This window comes from Mya arenaria, chromosome 5 (genome assembly GCF_026914265.1).
Source record: "Mya arenaria isolate MELC-2E11 chromosome 5, ASM2691426v1".
Taxonomy (NCBI): Eukaryota; Metazoa; Mollusca; class Bivalvia; order Myida; family Myidae; genus Mya; species Mya arenaria.
Genome location: NC_069126.1, coordinates 58,470,241 through 58,492,771, shown reverse-complemented (window position 1 = coordinate 58,492,771; position 22,531 = coordinate 58,470,241). Strand labels below are relative to the sequence as shown.

The following is a 22,531-nucleotide window of genomic DNA, read 5'->3' as shown; positions in this document are numbered from 1 at the left end:
AGAAAAGCGTTCACGCGTTATGCATTTAAATAATTAATTTCTTAAAACAGTTTAAAACAGTAGAATCACCCATTTTTACCTATAATTTATAAAAAGAACATCAAAATTATTTACACACTGTATCTACCAATTTCTGTGCAATTGAATTATAAATAGCTTCCCAAAATTTCATACCATTAACTGTGGCAATGCATTTATTCTTGAGTCCTGAGGTCTCACCACCATCTGATTCTTATGGTATGTATGAAACGGCTGGTATCTTCCTTGTCCTTGAAAATCTTTGCGGTCCAACTTCTTTACAGACTGAATGTTTCGCATCATATTTCTCTCTTCTCTGTACTACATATTCTGTTTCATCTGTAATTCATTCTCTATCTCTTCTTCTTTATTCCACTCGTCTATATTTTTCGTGCTCGTTGTTTCTTGTTAGTCTCTCTTCGTATTCTATATTTGAGCGTTGTAATTTTTTTGGGTTGAGGTTATACCACGCCCTATTTCAGTATCAGACCTGATCTCTTCTGTTATGTATATATATAACTAATTTAACCAAACATTGTTCAAATGTTATTTCTTTATTAAAATGTTCCTTCTTAATATAATAATATAATTCTAGCTAAATTACATGTGAGTCAATCATAACTTCCGGACTAAACCCGGACTTCATTCGGGCTCCCGACTCGCTAACACACAAATAAATACTAGGATACTGAATATAGGTCAATACTGTCATAAACACAATTGACCATAGAATATGTTTTGACAGACACTAACCTACGCTTTTAAATGCTTTATTAGCTACTATACGACATATTTCGTATAAAAATAGCAATTCTTTATACAAATGTTTACAATGAACTGTCAAAAATCCTATACTCTAAATATTTATGTTCATATTAATTGTTTTGAATGGTCCCATTCCATTAGACAACCACATGTAGTTGACAATTATATGCCTAAGATGTGCGCCCTATTAATAGATTATTACCCATTAGTTCTGAATTAATATCGGTATTGTTAAGTCAATGTTACTTTAATGAAATAAATTAATCTTAAAACTTTAAAAAGACTCTGTTGCATTAACCATTTAAACTCAATATTTTAATCGCATTATGCGACAACTTGCACCAAGTATTCTTTAAGGTATCATCATATGGTTCTTTCTCTACCTGTATATCATCATTCATGTCTGCTGATGTCTCTCAAGGCTTATAATCAATTGTCACTTCCTCATCTAACTATTTCTTGTATTTCACAGGGACACTATTATTCCTGTGCAGTGCGTTTACTTTCTCGCTCTTTTCACTTCTAACCTTTAACACGGATATGTTTGGTCTGAGTTGTTCGATATTCTCAAAATAATAAATCATAGATTTTACGCCGGCCCTCAAGGACTCGTTCCCCTGCCTGTTGCTGTCTCTTTATTTTCATAATATTCTTCTTTGCTGTGACTTTTCCGTATGCTGATGTACGATCTCTTTTGTATTGATAGTGTTTTTTCCATTTCATTCATATAATCCTATGTAGCTTGGATTCTTCGGTTGCTCTCCTGTATTTAGGTCAAATTCCGCATTGATTAGCAAATTTTGGCGCCAATCAAACATCCACTCGAATGGTGCTTATCCTGTCGTTTCGTGAGGTTTACAGTTGTGGTCATATACAAAATTCTTCTCATCTTGTTTATCGTCTGGTTTCAACTTCCCCATCATTCCTAATAAGGTTCTTTTTTCTGTGATTCAATTGCCAATTGGATGATAAAACGTTGTTATCCTTGACCGTATGTTCATACTTTTACATGATAAAGCGTTGATCTCCTTGCCCGTATGTTCATACCTTTACTAAGTTCTAGATTATTTTTCAAACTCGAAGTTTATTCCCTGATCTGGATGAGAGATGGTAGGTATTCCATGGTGTAAAATAAAATTGTAATAAAGATTATCTGCTGTACTTTAAGCTGTTTGATTTCTGAGAGGGATGGCTCGTGTAAACTTAGTAAAAAGATGAGTGATTACCTTCGATGGCTCTAAGGTAAAGAAGTCCATGCACACCAAATCGAGTGGATATAATGAGCTGATGGAAACCAGTGGTGATGTGTTGTTAGTTGACGACTTCTTTCCTATGCATCTGTCACATTTGCTTACCCATTTTGACACATCCGCTGGCTTGCCTGGCAAGTAGAACCTTTCATATAGCAGTAAAACTGTTCTCCTCCGTCTGGGATGACCTACGTCGTTGCGTAACCGTTGAAATATCTCTTTTCTATATACCTCTTGCAAAACAATATGTTCTTTCACCTGATCTGCTTTTGTAACTTCCTTGTTCAATACTTCCTGCTTCGTCTTCATATTCCGGAAAATGCCGTTTCATGGTTATGTCGTCAGGTCCTTGATTGTATCTTGGCAGCTTCTGATCGATCGCCGCGATTCTCCATCGATTAATGAACTGGTCTTTCCTTTGCGTTCGTCTTACTTCTCTAAGCCTTTCACGGGTCATAGTCTGTCATGGTGCTTCTGTTGTTTCATTAATGCTTATATTCATCGCTGGTAAAGATTCAAAATATGTTGAAGCAATAATTCAACATATAGTTTTCACAGTAATGTTTTCGATCTTTCGTCCATCTTCATTTTGTTCGTCCTTCTGGGGGTATCTGCTCAGAGCTACATGAGGATATCTTACATAAAAATTTAATCAAATATTGTGTACAAGCAGATTAAGAGACAAAACAGAACATAATGGATCCTTCCTTATGTGATTCACCCTTTTTAAACAACGATTTAAATGATCGTTTAGTCCTACATAGAATATTATTTTTTCTATTGGCACTTGATTATCTTTGTATAGTATTTCTTTAAAGAAAGTGCTGAGTCATTGATAGGTTGGTATTAACACGAAAGAAGATTTATCCACTGCCTAATAACGGATTTTAAAGGTTTCAGATAAAACTATTGTTTAATTTATAGGACAAATGACATAATGAAAAAGCACGTGAGTCAATTCATGTTGTTGATTGATGTATAAACAGAAACTATTGAGATTGAATCAGTGACACTTACATACATTTTTGAATTATTGGAGCTCATAATATAGGTGGAATCGATCAGTTGGCTATAAAAGCATTTTCTACACCTAACGCATAAAATTCATGTTTTGGATTCCCAATAACATAATAAATTGAAAGCTCATTAAAAACCTTAACCAATGCTTTATACATTTCATATCGATCAATGCAATGGTTGTTGCTTTAATATGAATGGTAATGATATTTTTCAAATAAGAGGTGGTGCAGTAGAAGCTCGTCTCAGTTGCAAAGTACAACAAAATACCCGCCATATTTTAATTAACACTGGATTTCATATACTGAATGACACAGTATTGAAAGTCAGTGCATATTGACTTGATAATACCAAACTTCTCCTACGAAAACATGTAATCCTTACGAATCCTTCAACTATTACGAATTGAGTTACAATGTTTTGTTTTAAAGTATTGTTTATTGGTGAACGAAAAAAACAAACACAACTAATTATCATTTCGATTTACTTCATATTTATAATAAAGTAATCATGTGTAAATTTTACATAGCATGCTTAATGCTTTAGTTTATATAATCGATAAACAGTTTAGCTGAAGATGTCAACATGTCCATAACCATATGTACGTTGTTGTAGTAAGTCTACTGAGCATTGACCATGTATAAAGTAGATATTCTTCTTGGACGTCGATTCGTCATCCGTGCTCCCCTCGCCGACTAAATATCTAATAGCATTTTTCGTTCGCCCATTTCTGGTATCTCGTCGAACGGCCTAGTTATCTTAAGTCTGTCGTTAAGGCTGCACACTCACATATATACCATTTTTACAACTTTTTTATTTTTTTGTCTTTGAAGGAGCAACAATTTGCGTAAATGTCTGCAAACCAATGATATAAGATTGCTGACAAAAATCAGATCGTAGATTTTCATATTTCCGTTCGAAACTATAAATTTATGGCTTTAACCGTTACTGACGGTTTAAGAAAGATGCATAAAACATCATTTTTTGAACATAAATATAAAAATCTGCGATCTAAGTTTTTTGTCAGCAGTCTTATATAACAAGTTTCCATGGATTTTCACATTGGCTCGTTCAAAGACAATTTTTTTTTGTCAAAACGTTCAATCTGTGAGAGTGCATTTAAATCTACCTATTGCACTACCGATACCATAGATATTGTCTATGTTACCACTTGCCAAAGGACATTGTCGGTTTTCTATTGAATTGAATTATGTGTGTTTAATGAATATACCATGTTTCAAAACGTCGAAATGTAACATAGAAGATGATATTTTTATATATGTCTTTAATTATCGTGTACACTTTTAGCCCTCAAATGTCAGAATTGCGCATTTTTTATCTTAAAACAAGTGAACATTTATGTGTCCCCTGTATATCATTGTCCTGTGTCATCGTCATATATTTAATGATCAATTATGTCACATCTTTAGCGATCTCTGGTTTTAAGTCGATGTACGCAATTAATGTGGAAATGTTTTAGATCCAGCATACAAATTTCCCCCCGAAAAAATGTATGCACGTTCTGCTCAATTATACCTAATATTTAACCATTAGCACCTCCGACCCTTTTAGTATGATCAACAGCGATCCAATCTCTAAGGTAAAGGTCACACTAAGTGGTCAATTGGGCCTGAACATACTTATATCAAGTTTCTTCGACAACTCGTATTAAACAAGTGTTAACACGCGTTTAAGGGGTTTTAACATTATGCATTTTTTTAGATAAAATATACAAGACACAAGAACCTTTATTCAATATCGGATATATGCTTACAAGAAACATTAGCTCAGTAATCTAAGTTCCGTCATGAATAAAAACACACGTATCATATCATATCAAAACAAATTGGTGGAATTAAACGTGCTCTTGTTCCATGGTCGGAACAAAAATGCTCTAGCAATTCCTCACAAAAAGCTTGCTATTTAAGTAAATAGCATGAAATCAGAATATACGGATGACTTAAAAGTATGGAAGCCTGTCGTCAAATGTAAAATATGTGCACACCATAACACTTTAAAAGCTGCATTTATTATCTGATACCGGCATTAAATTGTTAAATCATCCGCTCGGAATTCAGTTTTGTCTTATATACATATTATTGTCCAAAAGCATTTATAAATTTTTGCCCTCTTCAGCGCCGGCGATAAAACATTCTCACTTAGTTGTAACTTAAACATCGTATTAGATATGCAAATGGAACTAAATACACGTGTAGCCCTGACAGCGCGCTGTGCATAAGTATAACAAGCAATAAAGCTTAACATTATATGTTTTTTCTGGTTATGCACAATTACCACTTGAGAACTATATTTCTTTGTTTCGTGAGTAAAGCATTGTATATACGTCTAAACAAGGATTCTTACCGGAAGGCAAATTAAATGTGTCAATTCATGCTTAGAATTATCTTTGAATTTGTCTTAGTTTCAACCAGTTACGTCAATTGTGAAGTTGTGTTAATTATATATAAGAACCCGATCTATATCAAGCCACTAAATCGTGGCCAATCACACAAACGTGGCCAATATTGCATTAAGCACCATATAAATGGTGTCAGCATGATTTATATTCTGGTAAAATTATTACCTTTCGAGAAAATATATTCTTTTCAATTTTGAACCGTTTTAGGGATTTGCAACACCATAAATCTGAGTATAACATGATAAAGAAATATGAATCTTTTACAAAAGTAATTTCAAAGTCACTATTAAATGTTTGCTTTTCAATACGAAAAACCGCTACGCGAAAACCACAAAAATGCTACTAAGTCGAGTTTTTGCGAGGCTGAGTTTTTGTATTTTAAACTCAAAAAGCAGAAATACGAAATGGCTGAAATCAAATACCGTCAAAAGTGTCTGTGGATTTATTTCCACAATTGTCTTATGGATTTAAAATACCCGTCCGACAATGTTCCAACAAAGATATCATTTTGAAATGCAATACATTATATATTAAATTGAATGCTTTTTCGTTAAAGTACACATTCAATATGCTCTGTTGGGTTCTTACCAATGACACGCCATTTGCAAACACTTACAGATTAAGCGGATCAATTTAGTCTTGGTCAACTGATTTTCTTTGTGTTTTGAATGAAATTGACCTTGAGCATATTAACATATGATGCATGTCAGATTTTGCCTCACGAATGCAAGTTGATAGCACGATTCTCAAATTTAATCAAATGTCTAGCGAAGACGCTCGATTTGCCAAAATATTCTGTCGTGTCATGGCACAAACGTATCGTGGGCTTGTTATGTCAAAGGCTTTACATAGTGGTCATTTTCCCTAGATGAAAATACACCTGAGTATTAATTGAGAATTCAATATCTTTTGTTACATGGGTGATGTTCAAATACTATATATCCCAATTTCTATTGCATCCCTTGCAAATAAAGTTTATATGAAAATAACACAATACTATTACTTAAATGCTTCATTTTTGTTGCTTGGAATTTATTAATTTTCTTGTTAAATTGTTAAATACGTCAGACGAGACATTCGGTAGTTTATTATGCAATTTATAAAAAAATATGTGAGTGATGTATCGTAATTGAATGAGTTAAAATGATCTTATATTATAATTGATATAATATTTACATTTATTTCGTACTAAACAGTTTTATCAACAACCGTTTGTTAAACTGATATTGATTTTATAGTTTCTTGAAAACATCAAATATAATCTTTGTCATAGTGACATTCAGGTTTAATTATCGATCATGTGATTACGTGTGTATTTCAGAGGCATAGATACTCTTCAACATCAGGTCGATGAGGATGATGGTACGTTTAAATTTAAATTTAAAGTTAAATCACTTTTACTTCTATAAACCAGTATCATTTTTTAATTAGAATAGTTCTTAACATATTTAAAGCAAATTCCAAAGAACCCCATTTTATAACAGCAATGTATGTTTTTTTTTAATTATTTTTGATATACATGTATCTCTTTTAAGAATATTGCATATTGCTACACTACCTTCACTAAACAAATGATTGTGGGGGCATTTTTCGTTTTAAGGAAACTTCTACTGTTTTGTTCTTCTATATTTGATGCACACATAATTATAAGCAAATTTAAATCAATTACATGTGGTCGAAATAGACAAAAACACATAAAGAGTACATTAGTAATGGAAATTAAAATGCCAATTACGTGCCACTATAAAACACACCTCACACAAAGGCCGCTACAAATCACCACGATGAGGTACGTGATTGCACGTCAGCTTTAGTTTGATAAGTGAGGGCGCCTTTAGCCACATGTAAGAAAATTAAAGACTACTAACGCGCAAGTGTAGAAAAAAAATGCTGCTAGAAAGCCACCTTAAAAGAAAGTGGACTAAAACTCAACTCACAGGGGATTCCACTAATACACAAGTGTTAGAAAAGCAAAGTCTACGATCTCACCACTGTTATGTAACCGAAGGCTGCTGAGACACCGCTGTTAGTGAACGGTTGTGAGAAAACAGCATACGTTCAAACCGAAGAAGAACATCATATGTCCTTAACAAACTCAAACGCATGTTGCTGTCTCTCGGCCCAAAACCAAGGAACATGAGTTCTGAGTTTCGTCTGCTTGGCAGAAACACAATCCAATAAATCATTCAAGGATTTCGCCAGATGCGGAAAGTTGTGAATCAAACGCAGGTTATAGCTGGCGAACCCAAATCAACTTCATTGAAGTTATTCGAAACCTTACACCGTCTAAGTGCAACAATTTTGTCTTGGTCAGTCTCTACAACCGACTCATTAACAACAGGACCAAGATACTTCATCTGCAGCTGGAGATACTTACAGTGGCTGCTCTTCAGCTTCAACCCGGCTGATTCCAGTCGCTTAAAGACATGATTGAGCATGACAATGATGTTTTAATGTATCGCTGAAAATGATAATGTCGTCTCTATATATATATATATTTCTTAAGATAAAGATGAGATATTTCTGAAGATGTATGGCTCCAACAACACTGGAATAGTCAAAGGGTCTATTGCACTTGATTGAATGTTAATATCGCACCAGCAGCTCCGGTAATATTAAGTGTGAAATCTAAAAAATCTGCAAAACTGAATAAATACTTATGTGAAACAGTACAGAAACAAGCTCAGTAGCCAAAAGTTTAAACATAAACCCGGTTTAATGGCACTTGGTAAACACCAAGGCATAGAACACAAAAACAAAAAATCACAAACATGAAACATGGAAGAACAGCAAAAATTCCATAAAACAGCAAAGTGCATATATACTATATAAAAAAAAACTTTATCAAGGATTGATAGGTACCTTGGAACGTTAAAGTTAATGTAAGTTAAACAGCTTTTCAACAATGGTGGTTACCATTGAACCAGAATCTAAAAAAGCATAACAAAAGTCGCTCTTTACCAGAATCGTCGTTTCTTTAGTCTTTATTTCAAACGGAGCCATCACACGACAAGAAGGGCCACCCGTTTCAAAGGGGCCCCTTCTTGTTCAAATCAACCAGTTTAATATTACCAATGTAAACAGAGTTTGAATCTGATTTAGGACCACATCTACCTTATCCAAGCTTGCATTACTACTAGTCAAGCTTCCCTATCCTTGTACTAAGCTGAACCATCGTTCTCAGTTCATTTTCCTGCCGAAGCATCTGGTGTTCCGCAACACTCATGTGGACTTACAGTATTACTCGGCTGCTTGTTATCAGCTGGCTAAACAAAATCAACTGAAGCTAATTCCTGTTCAATGACCCTCAAATCTTTCCAAATAATATTAAACCGAAAAACAGTTTGGACTCTTGACTGCGTATACCATACGGTAGATTGTTATGCAGCTTATCACTTTTGCTAAAAGGATCAATTGTCCAGTTGGAAGTACTGAGAAGCTGCTCCAAAGAAAGACTATAATCAGCAATATCCTCGATGATCTTTAGAATAAAACCTATCAATACCTTATATATATTGTCGTTTTCGTTTTAGTTTCACTTTAAGGGAATACTGCCGTAAACGCTGTGACGAGCAGTTTCATATAACTGTAGATCTTTTCTGTAACTTTGCTTTCGTTATAAGTGTAATTGTAAGAAAAAAACGCCATACAATACTGTATCGGGCAATTTATATAACCCTTAGGGTCTTCATAAACTCACCAAACATAATTAAAATGAGTGTTTGCATCATTGAATCAACAGTTCAGCATTTATCTATCTTAAATCAATAGACGTCATTAAAATGGAAGGACGCGCTTTCATATTCTTCTGCGCGCGTCGGTATTTTTGTCTTTACTCAATTTAAACAGTTTTCTAAGTCAAATTGAAACGTTAAAGAAATAATAGAATGTAAACTACACGGAGAAGCCGCAGGGTAAAAATGAAAGTAAAAAATAAACCCTGTTAAGGGGCACACGGTAAGGTCCCAAACAACATCGAACGTTCAATCACCACAAACCTAATTACACTTATTATTGCCTTATTTTTTATTGCATCTCAAACTTTTGTAATAATGCATGCGAATAAAAATTACGATAATTAAAATAAATGACGTTTTCCTGTCATTTTTTAAATGAAATGAAAATGTTATCTCTAAAAACTATATTGAATTTTGCAAAAACTGGTATGAAGAAATTAAATTGCGGTTCAATATCACCAGCAAGTATATCAATATACACTGCATAACCAGTATTGGTATACCCACGAAGCTAATTGAGTCGAATTGGAACGAAATTGTTCCCCAGAAATGTGAGTCCCGCCCCGAATTATACCAGATTATAATTAAATGTTTCACACAAACCTCCGGCAAAGATGTTTGATACTGTTAAAATTGAAATAACCTTTAGGGCTAAATAACACAAACATACTTTCGTGTGATCTTTTGCTGCACTGTCCACACACGCACGGGCTGAAACCCCACTCCATGTATTCAGTATTCAGGGCTCAACGGGATATAATGCGATATGCAGACACTCACAATTTGTCATGATTCGGTACGCAGACTCTCAAAGTAGTTTACTTTGTTTTTAAATCCAGGACTCCGATTCAAAATGTATGAGCTACATTTCATTGTCATGGACATTGTTCTGTTGAGTATGTTCATGATATTTGTATATCTGTAATGGTACATGTAGATTGGAACACATCTTCACATTGCTCACATGCATGGACAGAAAACTGTAAAATATATTGTCATTCGTTGCAATTATTTCACACATTATGACAGTTTTCTTTTGGCATCGACTAACAAAGCTGTTTTCAAATCAGACATCAGCGAGTCTTTTTATTAGATTATACAGTCAGATTATAAAATTTTGCTGAAATATCCCTACAAGAACTCGATCAACAATAACTCAAACACTACATCTTCATTTCAAAATTAAGAGAAGCACTTCTGTCTCATTATTGCTCAATGACATACCAATTTATTTTCGTTTTCCTCATAAATCATGTTTAATTAAATTCCGAATTCGTAAATAATCCGTTTGGCCTTTAACACTACATGGTTAATGTTTAACCAATGAAAGTAAGACTTTCTTGTCAAGTTAAAGGATACTTTAAGACTTCGTATTGAGAATATTCAAGACAGTGTCTATATCTTTTATTTGGTATTCAACCCTCGATTATAAATCGGCATTAACAATTTGCACCGGCATGTCAAGACATCACCTTGCTTTTTTTCCTTTGTGTACATTGCACAAAATCAAAGCCAGTGCATTTGGTGTCCGGAATTTTTTTCTGCATTCCAATCGTTCCAAAATCCGATCAAAAACATTGATGTTTCTACAGTAAAACTGCGGTCGTTTGAACAAGCGGTCGTTTGAGAACCGGCGTTTCCTCGAGGTCGGAGCTTTGTCCCGAACAGTTTTCCTTCTATTTTCATATAAAAATTTACCTACGCTGCATCGAAACCTAAATATGTCGAGGAGTCGAGCAATATAGTCGGTCCCAAGCACACAAATCATGCACAAAATCTTATGGCTCCCACTTGAAAACTTGAAACTTGAAACCCTCGAGGTAATAATTTCACACCTTTTCCCGAACGCGTGTTCCAAAATAAACAAATAATTGCTAGTTCTTAAAATTTTCGCAAAGTGTAAAAATTGTAATGACAGTTGAAAGGCAATTTTAAGGTGTGAAAAGCCGTTTATCACTATTTACGCATGACCGATCGTAGTTAATAAAGGCATCTGAGAAGATAATGATGAGAAGTTAATTATGAGAATTGTAAATGAGTAATACAAATATGAATTAACACTACCATATCGATCCAACATCGGAATCTCTGAAAAGAATTCCTTCGTGTCACTTTGCTTTGCAATATGGCAATTTTGTAAAAATAAGCATTTCTACTTATTCATTTATTGATATTTCTTTTGCATTTTACATTTAGTATACATTTAGTATACGACAGCCTTTGAACATATGAGCGATTTCCACAACGCAATACATAATCGGTGTCTTAGTACATTATCTGTGGAAGTTGTATGTTAGTAAACAGTCGGTTTGACGACTTCAAACTTAAAATACACTGAAATATAATTCATAACAGACTGGAAAATTGAAATTCGGTTCGTTCGAAACATCGGTTCCCTCGAGGTTTTGGCTCGGCGTTCTCGAGCGATCGCAGTTTTACTGTAAATTGGGCCATATATCTATAATCAGCTGTAAAAATAACGACACTGTTTATTATGTGTGTTGAATCGTAGGCTTATTTCGTATCTTTTACGACTTGAATGTATCTAAATACATATCTTCCAGGCACTGGAAGTAATTCATTTAAACCAACCACCCTACCCTATTTCTTCTCTCTTATCCTCTTTACCTTCTTATTCTGTTCTCAAACAGAATCAACGCCTTTTGTATTCGAAAAGTGAAAATAAACTAAGCTTATTATAGCATTGTTAATCACACAAAATTTGTAACTTTTAGCTACTATCTTGTCTTTGTACGTCGTCTATAAAAAATCTTTAAATATTTAATAATATTAAATGAAGCCAAATCACATTAAACACTACCACTTGATCTAATTCAACAATATCAACATCATTGTGTCATCTACATTGTAAGCTGTACAAATTATTCGTCATTAAATATGTACTTCTGCTAAGGTTTGGAGAAGAACTTTTTAAGATATATTTATCTTTTGTTCTAATCCTTTTCTAGATTGTACATGTGTTTTCTGTTTGTCTTAATGTTATGTGTGTATACGCTGATGAATAAAATATGTTTACACTAAATACATTAAGCTTGTATAATGTTAAATTCAACAAAGTAGAAAGAATCTAGAAGTGCTTCATATTTTATGTTACGATTTACCTTAACCTTATAAAATCGAATCAATTTGTTCATATCGCGGAAATGGCGCATTGTTGCACATAAATTGCCTTACCATAGACTGTTATAAGCTCAATATCTTCATGAATATGCATGCTATGTATTGATAGCGATTGTCTTTTTGCAGATCTTCCGGATGTTGTTGAAAATTCAATGTATGTTCCTGCTGGAGACATATCAAGACAAATCAACAATTCAGGCGCAGATGCCTTGTATGCACAACCAAATAAAACAAAAACATCCGATTCAGCAGGTTCAGAGTTATACGCGGAAGTCAATAAAGTAGCCAAAAGGAAGGGTAAGTCGATACGATGAACTGTACGACAATAAAAGTTGTACTCTTATGATATAAGAGTCGTCAAATTCATATTTTGTCTTCGTGCAAACTATAGAGATCGATTTATGTGTTAATCGTTTGACAATTATTGCACAGCGGCATTAGTTCAGCGGGTGAAAATTGTGATATATTGTTCAAATTGCAAAAACCATTTATCCCCTTAAACTTTAACTTAAACTTGCATTAGTTCTGTCGAGCAAAATATTTCATAATATTGTCAGTTTGTGGTCATTAATAGATATTCGTATGATATTATTTCAGCTGCTGCAAAAAAGCACGGGAAGATGACTTATGAAAATAAAGCGTTTGAAGAATCAACGTATGAAAACCACGAACTTCCAGAAAAGAAGGTACATGTAGTTTATCTTGATCCAATGCACAAAAAATCATTCACGCTGCACAGGCTGAAATTCTGCCTCTAAAATGTTGAAAAGCTTATTTAAACCTTCTACAATCCATTTGAAATGAAAGCCAAATATCAGTTATTTTGTACTTTACTAAAATTGTCATATTTAAGCTATATTTAAATATGAATAAAACCAAGGCAGCCAAGATGTCTGTAGGCTATAACGCATTATGAGACAATAAGCAAATTCAATATAATTATCACAAGCGAGTTTGGGGAAAACTCCCCACCTATTTTTGACAAACGGAAGTTGCATCTTTTACAATGCCGAATCCTTAAGTCTTATAAAACATCATTTTAAGGAATTACAATTTATAAACCTACATAGACAAAAATGTTACAACAGTTATTGGCTTATTTTGGCCTAAGGACAATCATCATCTTTGAACAGTCAGATAACGACTGCAAGTTATGTCAAATAGAATGCGGTTTTGCGGTAAATACATAACGTTGTATTGCAACATATTAAGACGCGGACTCCATGACAACAACCAGACGTCATATCTTGATTTTTTGAAAAAGTTTGCACTTGAAAATTGCGTCAAAATAGCTTCGAATAGCATGTTGTTATTGGGTAGTGTGGCCGTTGAAGTCGTCCCTGGAATCAACGCATTATCATATATTATCATGGCCGTTCCCGTTTTCAGTTTTGTTCATCAATCGACCTTTCAATAACATCTCATGACTCCACGCGGGACAACTAATCTTTGACCTTATCTTGTAATGCATTTTTGGGGATGCAATACGGGTTAGGTCGTGTGATCAATACTTATATTACATTCCCCAACAAATACAACAATACCACCGATATTTCTTTGTACTCCTTTAAGACAATTGGGTCATCTTATCAACAAAAAATCTATAGCCAATGAATGATTGATTAGCTTATTGAGGATACTGTTCCTAAGCGGGTTAAGCGTAAATCAGTGCCATGTGTTAAACTATATAATTTTAGTTAATTCCAATGCTACTTTATGTGGAATATATCATAGCATAAGTACTTTTATACGTGTCCGTATGATCACAAATCTAATTAATCTTCCATTTTGTCTTAGAACAAGACAGGCTTAAATATCAGGCAATATTAAATCATACAAAATTACACGAATTTGTCAGAACCCAAATTATTACAAACAGTTACAAAGTATCTTTAACTTCCAATACAACTGATAAGGCCATATGGAGAATTCAGCAATAAAGAACGAATACATATCTATCACATGGAGTGTACCATTTCGCATTAAAACCATAAAAAACACAAATATGTCTGCCTCAAACTACTTCTACAAAACCATGAAGTACCAACAAGTCATGTGAAACATACAGCAGTGCTATTTTCACAACTTCAAATTATGGCAGGTTACAAACCAATTTAAAGCATTAACGCATCTGGTTTTTACAAAATTTAAAACATCGTTTAAAGTATATAACCATTAATGGAGAGGTCATGAAACCCCTGAGGTTCAGATGAACTGTTTGTGAACACGTTCATGGATATTTTATGCATTTTTTAAAATTCTTTAAATATGTATGAATTGATTAAAATGTTCATGAAAGGTTACACAAATTCATGTTTTTACCAGTTTGTTGGTAATGAACAGTTCATGAATTGCTGTCATGAACATTTAATGGAATTAATGAGCGTTTCAAAAATTCATAAACTGTTCTTGAATGTTCATAAAGTCATAAACATATTCGCAACAGGAAAGCTTTAGTCAAACATATGTGTTTCATATTTTAGAAAAATGTGAATAAGGATGGACTCGTCTATGCAGACTTAGATTTTCCTAAAGCACGAAAGGGACAAAAACTCTACATACACGGCCTTGATGACATGACATTGTATGCAGAAATTGATTTATCACGAAAGGCTGATCCATTGCCAGACAGTGACGACGACGCATCTGGCGAAAAAAATAAAAAATAAAAGCAATTGATTGGACTATAGACTTTGTTAACTAGACACGTGTTGTTAAAATAAGAATTTGTTGTGTTTGTTCACTTGCATGTGTATGCTGTTTTATTTTAATGATTGTATGTACACGGTTTTAAAATAAGATAATAGGAATAAGATAACTGCATTTATCACATTATATGTTATAGTGAAATGCGTACAATATCTATCTGAAAAGGTCTCATATAAGCAGTTCAATATTTAAATGTTGGCATGCCAATGTAAGAAATACTTATAAATCTGATGTTTTCCCGTGATTATAAATTGCGATTTGAAATGCCAGGAACAGTAAGTATGACTGTCCGTGCATTTTATTGCATGAATATAAGGGCGGGTCACCAAATTAATTCAAGATTATTTTTTTTAATATCGACAATATCTTTTATTAAAAAATAATATTTAAGTAAGATGTAATTGATTTATTTCATAGACTTAAATGTTATCTATAATCAGATTTTTTTAACATATTTGTATTTAATGTTAATATATTTATGTCATATATCATCCGTAAGAGTATCATAAGTAAAGCATAGCTAAAATTCAACGTTTTGGATTTATTGAACAGTGTTCCGTACCATACGGATTGTTATACATCCACATAACAAAGCTTTGGAGTTTATGGAAGTGAGCTTTTCGGAAGGTCGGTTGGTCAGTCGGTCGGTCTACTGGCTTTTCCCGGACGTCCAACCATCCAAGGGTCGATAGATTGTACTAATGTTTGGAGAACATGTTTAACACCATACAATAACGGTCAAATTCGACTGTGGTTACAAACTACGTTTTTTATGATCGAGTAATGGCTCCTTTTCAAGTTAGAATTGGCCAAAGTGTCCGGACAAAAACTCATGAAAAGTTGATGGATTATAAAAAATATGGTGAACATGTTTAACACTATAAAAAACAGATCAACTCAGATGTTGTTTAGCTCTAATTTTCTAGCGGAAGGGAAAACATTTACCAACTATGATCCGAATATATTATTTTCTTCACTTGACAAAGTATATATATATATATATATATATATATATATATATATATATATATATATATATATATATATATATATATATATATATATATATATATATATATATATATATATATATTGTACCATAACATGCCATTAACATGCAAGATATTTTACGTCCCTCATTATTGTCATTATATCGTTATATTCTATGTCTACGAGATCATCAGACATGCCAAAGAGTCGCTGCAGTAAATAAACATCGACAATATCATTATCACACAGATCTCTGATTTCAAAGAATATTAGTCCAGTCTAATTTATTTTGAAACAAACTTACAAGTTTTGATATTTTAGAATATATGCACAGCCACACTTTAAAGTCAGTCCCGCAAATAATTACAAACATATTTTAATTATGTATTGGATATTGACGATAACAGATTTATAACAAAAACGATGATGATGATGATATTGATGATGATGATGATGATGATGATGATGATGATGATGATGATGATGATGATGATGATGATGATGATGATGACGACGACGCTCAATCAATATGACGACGATCATGTTCATGTTTGTTTGTGCGTTTTAGCCAAAGCTACGCCCCTGCAATCCAAAGTTCCTTTCGATCTTATTGGATACAGGTCATTGTTTTTGAACATTTATTATGCCGTGCATTTCCAGCAACTAAATGTTTATTTTTTATGAAATTAAAACATAATTGTTAATATTTCAGGTGGCTATATTACATAAAGATGGCATTTCCTTAAATATTGATTTCAAATATTGAAATTTCTTTAAGAACACATAATGACCAATTATCACTTCTAACATCTGGGGTTGAGACAGGATCTACATACTCATTAAATGATCTTTTAATAATTGACATATTGTGTCAGTTTTTTGCTTGAAGACAAATAATTTCATTTTTGATTGTTCTGATAAGCACATTCATCTGCTGCCATATTCTTTTTATCAAACTCTGTATCACATTTATGAAGTTTAGAAACACATACATGTTTCCATTTTAAAAGTGAATATTAAGTATTCAAAAAACGGAACAGCTTTGTCCAACTTTGTGAACGACATTTAATTTGATATATCTTTCTCTGTGAAACTGTGTGATATTATAATACTTTGCGTGCATCTTCAACTGAGTGAACATTCGAAGTGACTTGCTTTAATTGAACGAGCTAATAAGTTGACAAGCATATTATAAGTTAAAATAATCATATTCTTCTTTTGTTAATGAATGCAATAAAAAGTGAAAACAAAATGTTGCTTCTCGTTGCTTTATGTCAGAGTAACGCGGATGCGAGGCTAAAAATGCCGCGCCGCTAACTTGTCGCATAAAACAATAAACACAAACATGGTAATTGAAAGCATTAGCCAAGGATCATCTCCATATTTTTAAGCTAGCACAAGTTACCCCTTTTTTTTAAAAAGTTGACCCCTTTATAGAAAAGAACTATAGTCAGTATTGTACCATCAATGTCAAAATTATATGGTCCGGTCATAACTGAGCAACTAATAAGTCATTTTGATAACATTTTATATCCTTTCCTGGCAGCTTTCAACACTACATATGGATGTCAATCTTCCCTCTAGTGTAGGTTGATTCAATACAGAGCTTTAAAACTATTTTTATTATTTACACATCACTTTACGAACATCTTTTTCATAGAGTTCAACTGCCAACATGACATCTGAGCAGGGTAAGATGTATCGCTATTGAAACTTACAAATGTCTATACGGTATATCACCGGAATATGTTCAATCCTTGTAACTTTAAAGACGTTTAATTTTAATATCATATATAAAGTTGTGTAGATGAAAAGTCAGTAAGAACAACTAATTATTATGGGAGGCACTCTTTCCGCTTTAAAGCCAATCAGGTATGAAACAGCCCCCCAAAGGAAATAAGGTGCTCTCATAACTACCTGGAATAAGGAAGGCTGCTCCGCACCTTAACATTTTCATCATGTAAATGAAGAAATTGAGAGTTAAAATTTACTGATTATCCTTTATCCGTTGTCATTAAGGAATATGAGATTTGTTTTCATTGGGATGGATACACACACTGGATAAGTAGTGGCATTCAAATACCTGAAAGGATTTCAAAGGGTTTTTATCTATTAATGATTTGTTTTGAAATTTATTTATCATTAAAATATCAAACAACTGCTTGTGTTATTTTTGACAAGTATTTGCTAAGTTGTAAAAATTTGACATTTTCATTTTTTGTACTTATAATATCTGTCATGTGTTTTCGTTCTGATCGAAAAATCCGACCCGAGGGCACCTGCGTTGCCAGGTAACGAGGCTAGCCGAGTTACCGGCTACGCAGCGTGCCCGAGGGTCGGTTTTTTCGATCCGGAACGGACACACATGATAGATATTTATTCTAGCATACCTTGAATCACACTTTTTTTGTGGAAAACACATTGAAAGGCGCAGTTTTGTAAATTTCACCAAAAAGCACGTGCGATGATGTAAGCTGACGTCATGACGCGCAGTAATTTTTATTTATTGCATACGTCAAGAAGTTCCTTCAGTATCACGTCTTTTAAGGGTTATTTTGTTTTGTTTTGAAGATGTGTTTTTGTAAAGTTAATAGTTATGGAACTCATCTATTGAAATCTCATAATTATGGTTACATAAAATGTAAAATAAAAGAAATGAAAAGTATTACGTCACAGCACGTGACTCATCTGGCATGGGGGATGCCAGATGGAGTTTTCCAGCACGGCTGAATTCACCGGAAATGCATATCCGGTGTGCTAGAAACAGTTGTAGGTGCTGATATTGTCAAGGCGGTGGCCGGGCACAAATTTGGATGGTTACCTGTACGTAGAGATTGACCCTATCATACAAGCAACCATGCATTTGTATGCTATTGTTTCTGATAATATCATCAAAATCTAGTAGTATTTAAATTACATGATTAATAAAGTACCTCAATTTAGCCATACTTTCTTAAAAGATTTTCGAGCAAACTAAAATAATTATAACATCTTTAACAACAACACATCATTGTACGAGTACAATGCTCTAATTCTCATGTACATAATGCTACTTACAATTTTGCTGCTTTAAATTTATACAATTATCCATTATTCATACTCTTAAAATAACTAACCATTTTCAGTGATATGCCAAGTAGAGCCATATAATACAAGAACGGTTATGTCACGTACTAGTTCTTACTTTTCCTCCTTCCTTCCTTCTTCTGTACGTGCATGGTATGAACTTTCTCGGGATGTGCGGGACAGTCCTTCTATTGCTTCTTTCAAGAGATCTATTTCAAATCAATCATCAGTCTGCCCTTCATACTATTACAACGGTAGCCGTCGCTTGCAGGTACTCCACGCTCGACTGCGTACCAGTTGTAGTGCCCTTAACTATCACCTGTTTTGCAAAAACATAATAATTTCTGCTCTATGCGAATGTGGGGAAGTTGAAAGCAGCACTCACTTCTTCCTGCATTGTCCCTTGTACACGGTTGTACACGGATATATGACAAACTTTAATTCGTGATATGTCTAGAATCACACGTGTTGACATTGATATCATTCTCAATGGTGATCCCACCCTTAACAACGAGAGCAATCTTCAGTTTTGTTCATATTTTCGAAACTAATTATGCTTTATTCCCAGACTTGACCCTTTCCATCAAACGGTATATGTATCCAGTTATCATCAATGTAACTATCATCAAACTTACATATATATATTCTCACTCTGTCTACTTTAATTTTCATCCATGCTCTTTTTTTTCTCTTTTTTTTTGCCAAAATCATCATATTTATACATGAATTCAAACGCATTATTCCGTTCTCTTAAGATATTATTCTGCATGTTTTCATTAATAACATATATACATGTAATTGAAACCTTCTAACCTTCTCATTATTCTGCATAACGTGTAATTTAATTCTCCGGGAGAGAAACTTTATAAGCTATGCTTTCGTTTCAATCCGTTTCAATATATTAATGCAAATATCTAATTTGTATTTAAAGTGTACGTCGACTATTATTATTAAATATATTTATATAGATATGTTGAATAAAATTTGACTGTTCTTGTTTTCATGTATTCAATGTCAGAGTGTTATTATACATTGTATTTGGATATTTATTTTTAAAATCACGATCATACTTTTTATAAATGCCAAACCTGAACATACACCAATTGTTAATTGTCAAAAAGTCAAAACAATCACGTCCGATGATTCTAGTTTTATTATTAGCAATTATTTATTTTCTTATTTGTCAATTAATTTGTTCTATTAAACTAGAGCACAGTTGCCTATCAGATATTGACTAGGCAGACTACCTCAACCCGATCCGTAGACCTCAAGATTTAAACCCAATAACATTATTTAAGATTTTAACGACTTTGCAGGATATGATCCCAGACTCAGACTCTACTCCAAACTTCTAACTTACTTACCATCTCACTGTCAAGCTTCGGATAAAAGTTTTATACTTCCCAATTGACCCGAATTTCAGTTGATTATGCAGAAAGTGTTTCCTAATTCCCCTTTATAGTTTAACGAGATCATGTGATACCTTTAACCGCATGTAACAATTGCGAAAGGATTTTACTAGCCTTCGTTACAAAAAGGAGCCTCTCAATCAATAGTTTAAATGGAGTAAAATTTAACTAACCTTTCCTTAACAGTACTTTAATTAGCCATAACCGGTTAGCCTAGGGTTGAACTCGACTAATCTTCGATGGAACCAAAAAAGATATGAGTTTAACAGAAGGCAGATCCTTTGAAAATTATGAATCATATATTAGGGTAATCCTAAACATATACTAAGGATATTGACTGTTCCATCTATTCTTAGAATATCTACCACTGCTGGGTAACGGTAATGATGCTCCAATGAAAAAAAAACACGGTGGCTTTTGACAACCACTTAGTTACTTAAGAAAGAAATGATGACATTAACAAAGCTAAATTAATATAGGCGAGGGTCATTGTGTCACAACCTCTTGGGTCGATATCGCTTGGATCGAAATCCTCGTTGGCGCGAACTGGTTTAGAATAAATGTTTTTGTTATTATATGTTATATAAATATGATTCAATCGGATTGCTCAATTTTTCGGCTGTGGGTTTTTCGCCTCACCAAATGCCAATGCCAGAAATGTAGAAAGAGTTATCGGTCTTCTGAAATGCGCATTGTCATCCTGAACATTATTTACAAGTTACTTGTCCATATCGTCTTGCCAATGGAAAGTTAACAACTATGTTCTAAGCATTGAAAGATATCGGCTCACACCACAAGGGGTCACTGTTGTTTGGGCTAGTTTAAATGTGAAAAGTCTCGTTATGTGGGAGGGATAAAGGGTTAAATCAGATAAAGTCATAGTTCCTTTGAATTTCTCAATGTCGTAAAATCAGACTTATACCAATAAATTTACGTGGTTGACGTATGATAACCAAAGTACACATAATTCTTTATTTCCGAACAGTGTGTATTATAATTTATAATGTTATTGCATTAGTTTTACCTACCTGAAAACACATGCATACATTGAAGCACTAAGTGTGCTGAATGCGGCCATGCCTTAATTAAACTGACCGTCAAGTTTGTTAAATAAATCACTCTTGTGATGTCACATCATAACAAGTATCTTTACACAATGTTAAGATGACGTCATTAAACCAGAGAGTGCGTCTGTAAAATGACATTTATTATCAAAACATGTGATCAAACCAGTAATGTATATAATAAAATGGTTATTAGTACTGCGTTTTGATCCGAAATGTCGTATTCGACTCTCGTGGATTTTTGCAGATTTTGATTTCAGTCGGCTTGCACCTTGTGAAATCCGAATCTGCAAAAATCCACTCGAGTCGAATACGACCTCCTGGATCAAAACGCTGTACTTATAACCCTATTATATAGAAAACCTGTCTCCCCTTGGACAGAGCATCTTTAAACCACAGGGCCATTCTTTGCACAATCTTTGTAAAAGACAACTACATTTATGTCAGACTGCATTCAAAATGCTTAGGAAGTAGTTTTGAAAATTGAAGAATTATTTTCTCCGTCTTAAATTGTATGCATCAGATGGCTCAATAAATACAAAGGGTTGGCCATTCTTGTATTGTCCTCTGTAACTGTCCTGATAGCTCCCTACCTCATTAGTTGCAAAAGGTTGTAGGTTCATGATCCTGCTGGTCCAATGTGTCATACAGAAAGAAGACATTAAAAGTAGAATCAAGTAGCTTTCTTTTCTGGCACTCCAAATTAAATAGTACTGTAACATTTGAGTGCCTAGAACTTGTTTAATTCTCAGGCAACATAGGCAACATGTATCAGGTGTTGCAATACATACTTTTCACCTGTCTTTGTATATCTAAAACAATAATTCATATAAGGTTACTAAAACAGTGTTTGAATACTTATGATATCTAGATGTGCCTTTAATTGCAGCAATTTGAACTCATGATGTCAATTGAGCTGGTTAATTCATACTTCAGTTCCTGTGTG

The 22,531-nt window shown here is 33.6% G+C and overlaps 1 protein-coding gene across 2 annotated transcripts in view; it reads left to right on the top strand.

The window, feature by feature from the left end:
- LOC128236297 (hemicentin-1-like) overlaps positions 1–16,036 on the top strand; it is a 79,899-nt gene extending 63,863 nt beyond the window's left edge. The window contains exons 16-19 of one of the 2 annotated variants that reach the window (XM_052951184.1): positions 6,791–6,831; positions 12,474–12,644; positions 12,945–13,033; positions 14,831–16,036. In XM_052951184.1, coding sequence (XP_052807144.1) covers positions 6,791–6,831; positions 12,474–12,644; positions 12,945–13,033; positions 14,831–15,016 — 487 coding nt within the window. In that variant the 3' untranslated portion in view covers positions 15,017–16,036. Of the gene's footprint in view, positions 1–6,790; positions 6,832–12,473; positions 12,645–12,944; positions 13,034–14,830 lie in introns of those variants that run through there. The other variant, XM_052951185.1, reaches the window with a different exon arrangement.
- The last annotated feature ends 6,495 nt before the right edge of the window (positions 16,037–22,531 follow it).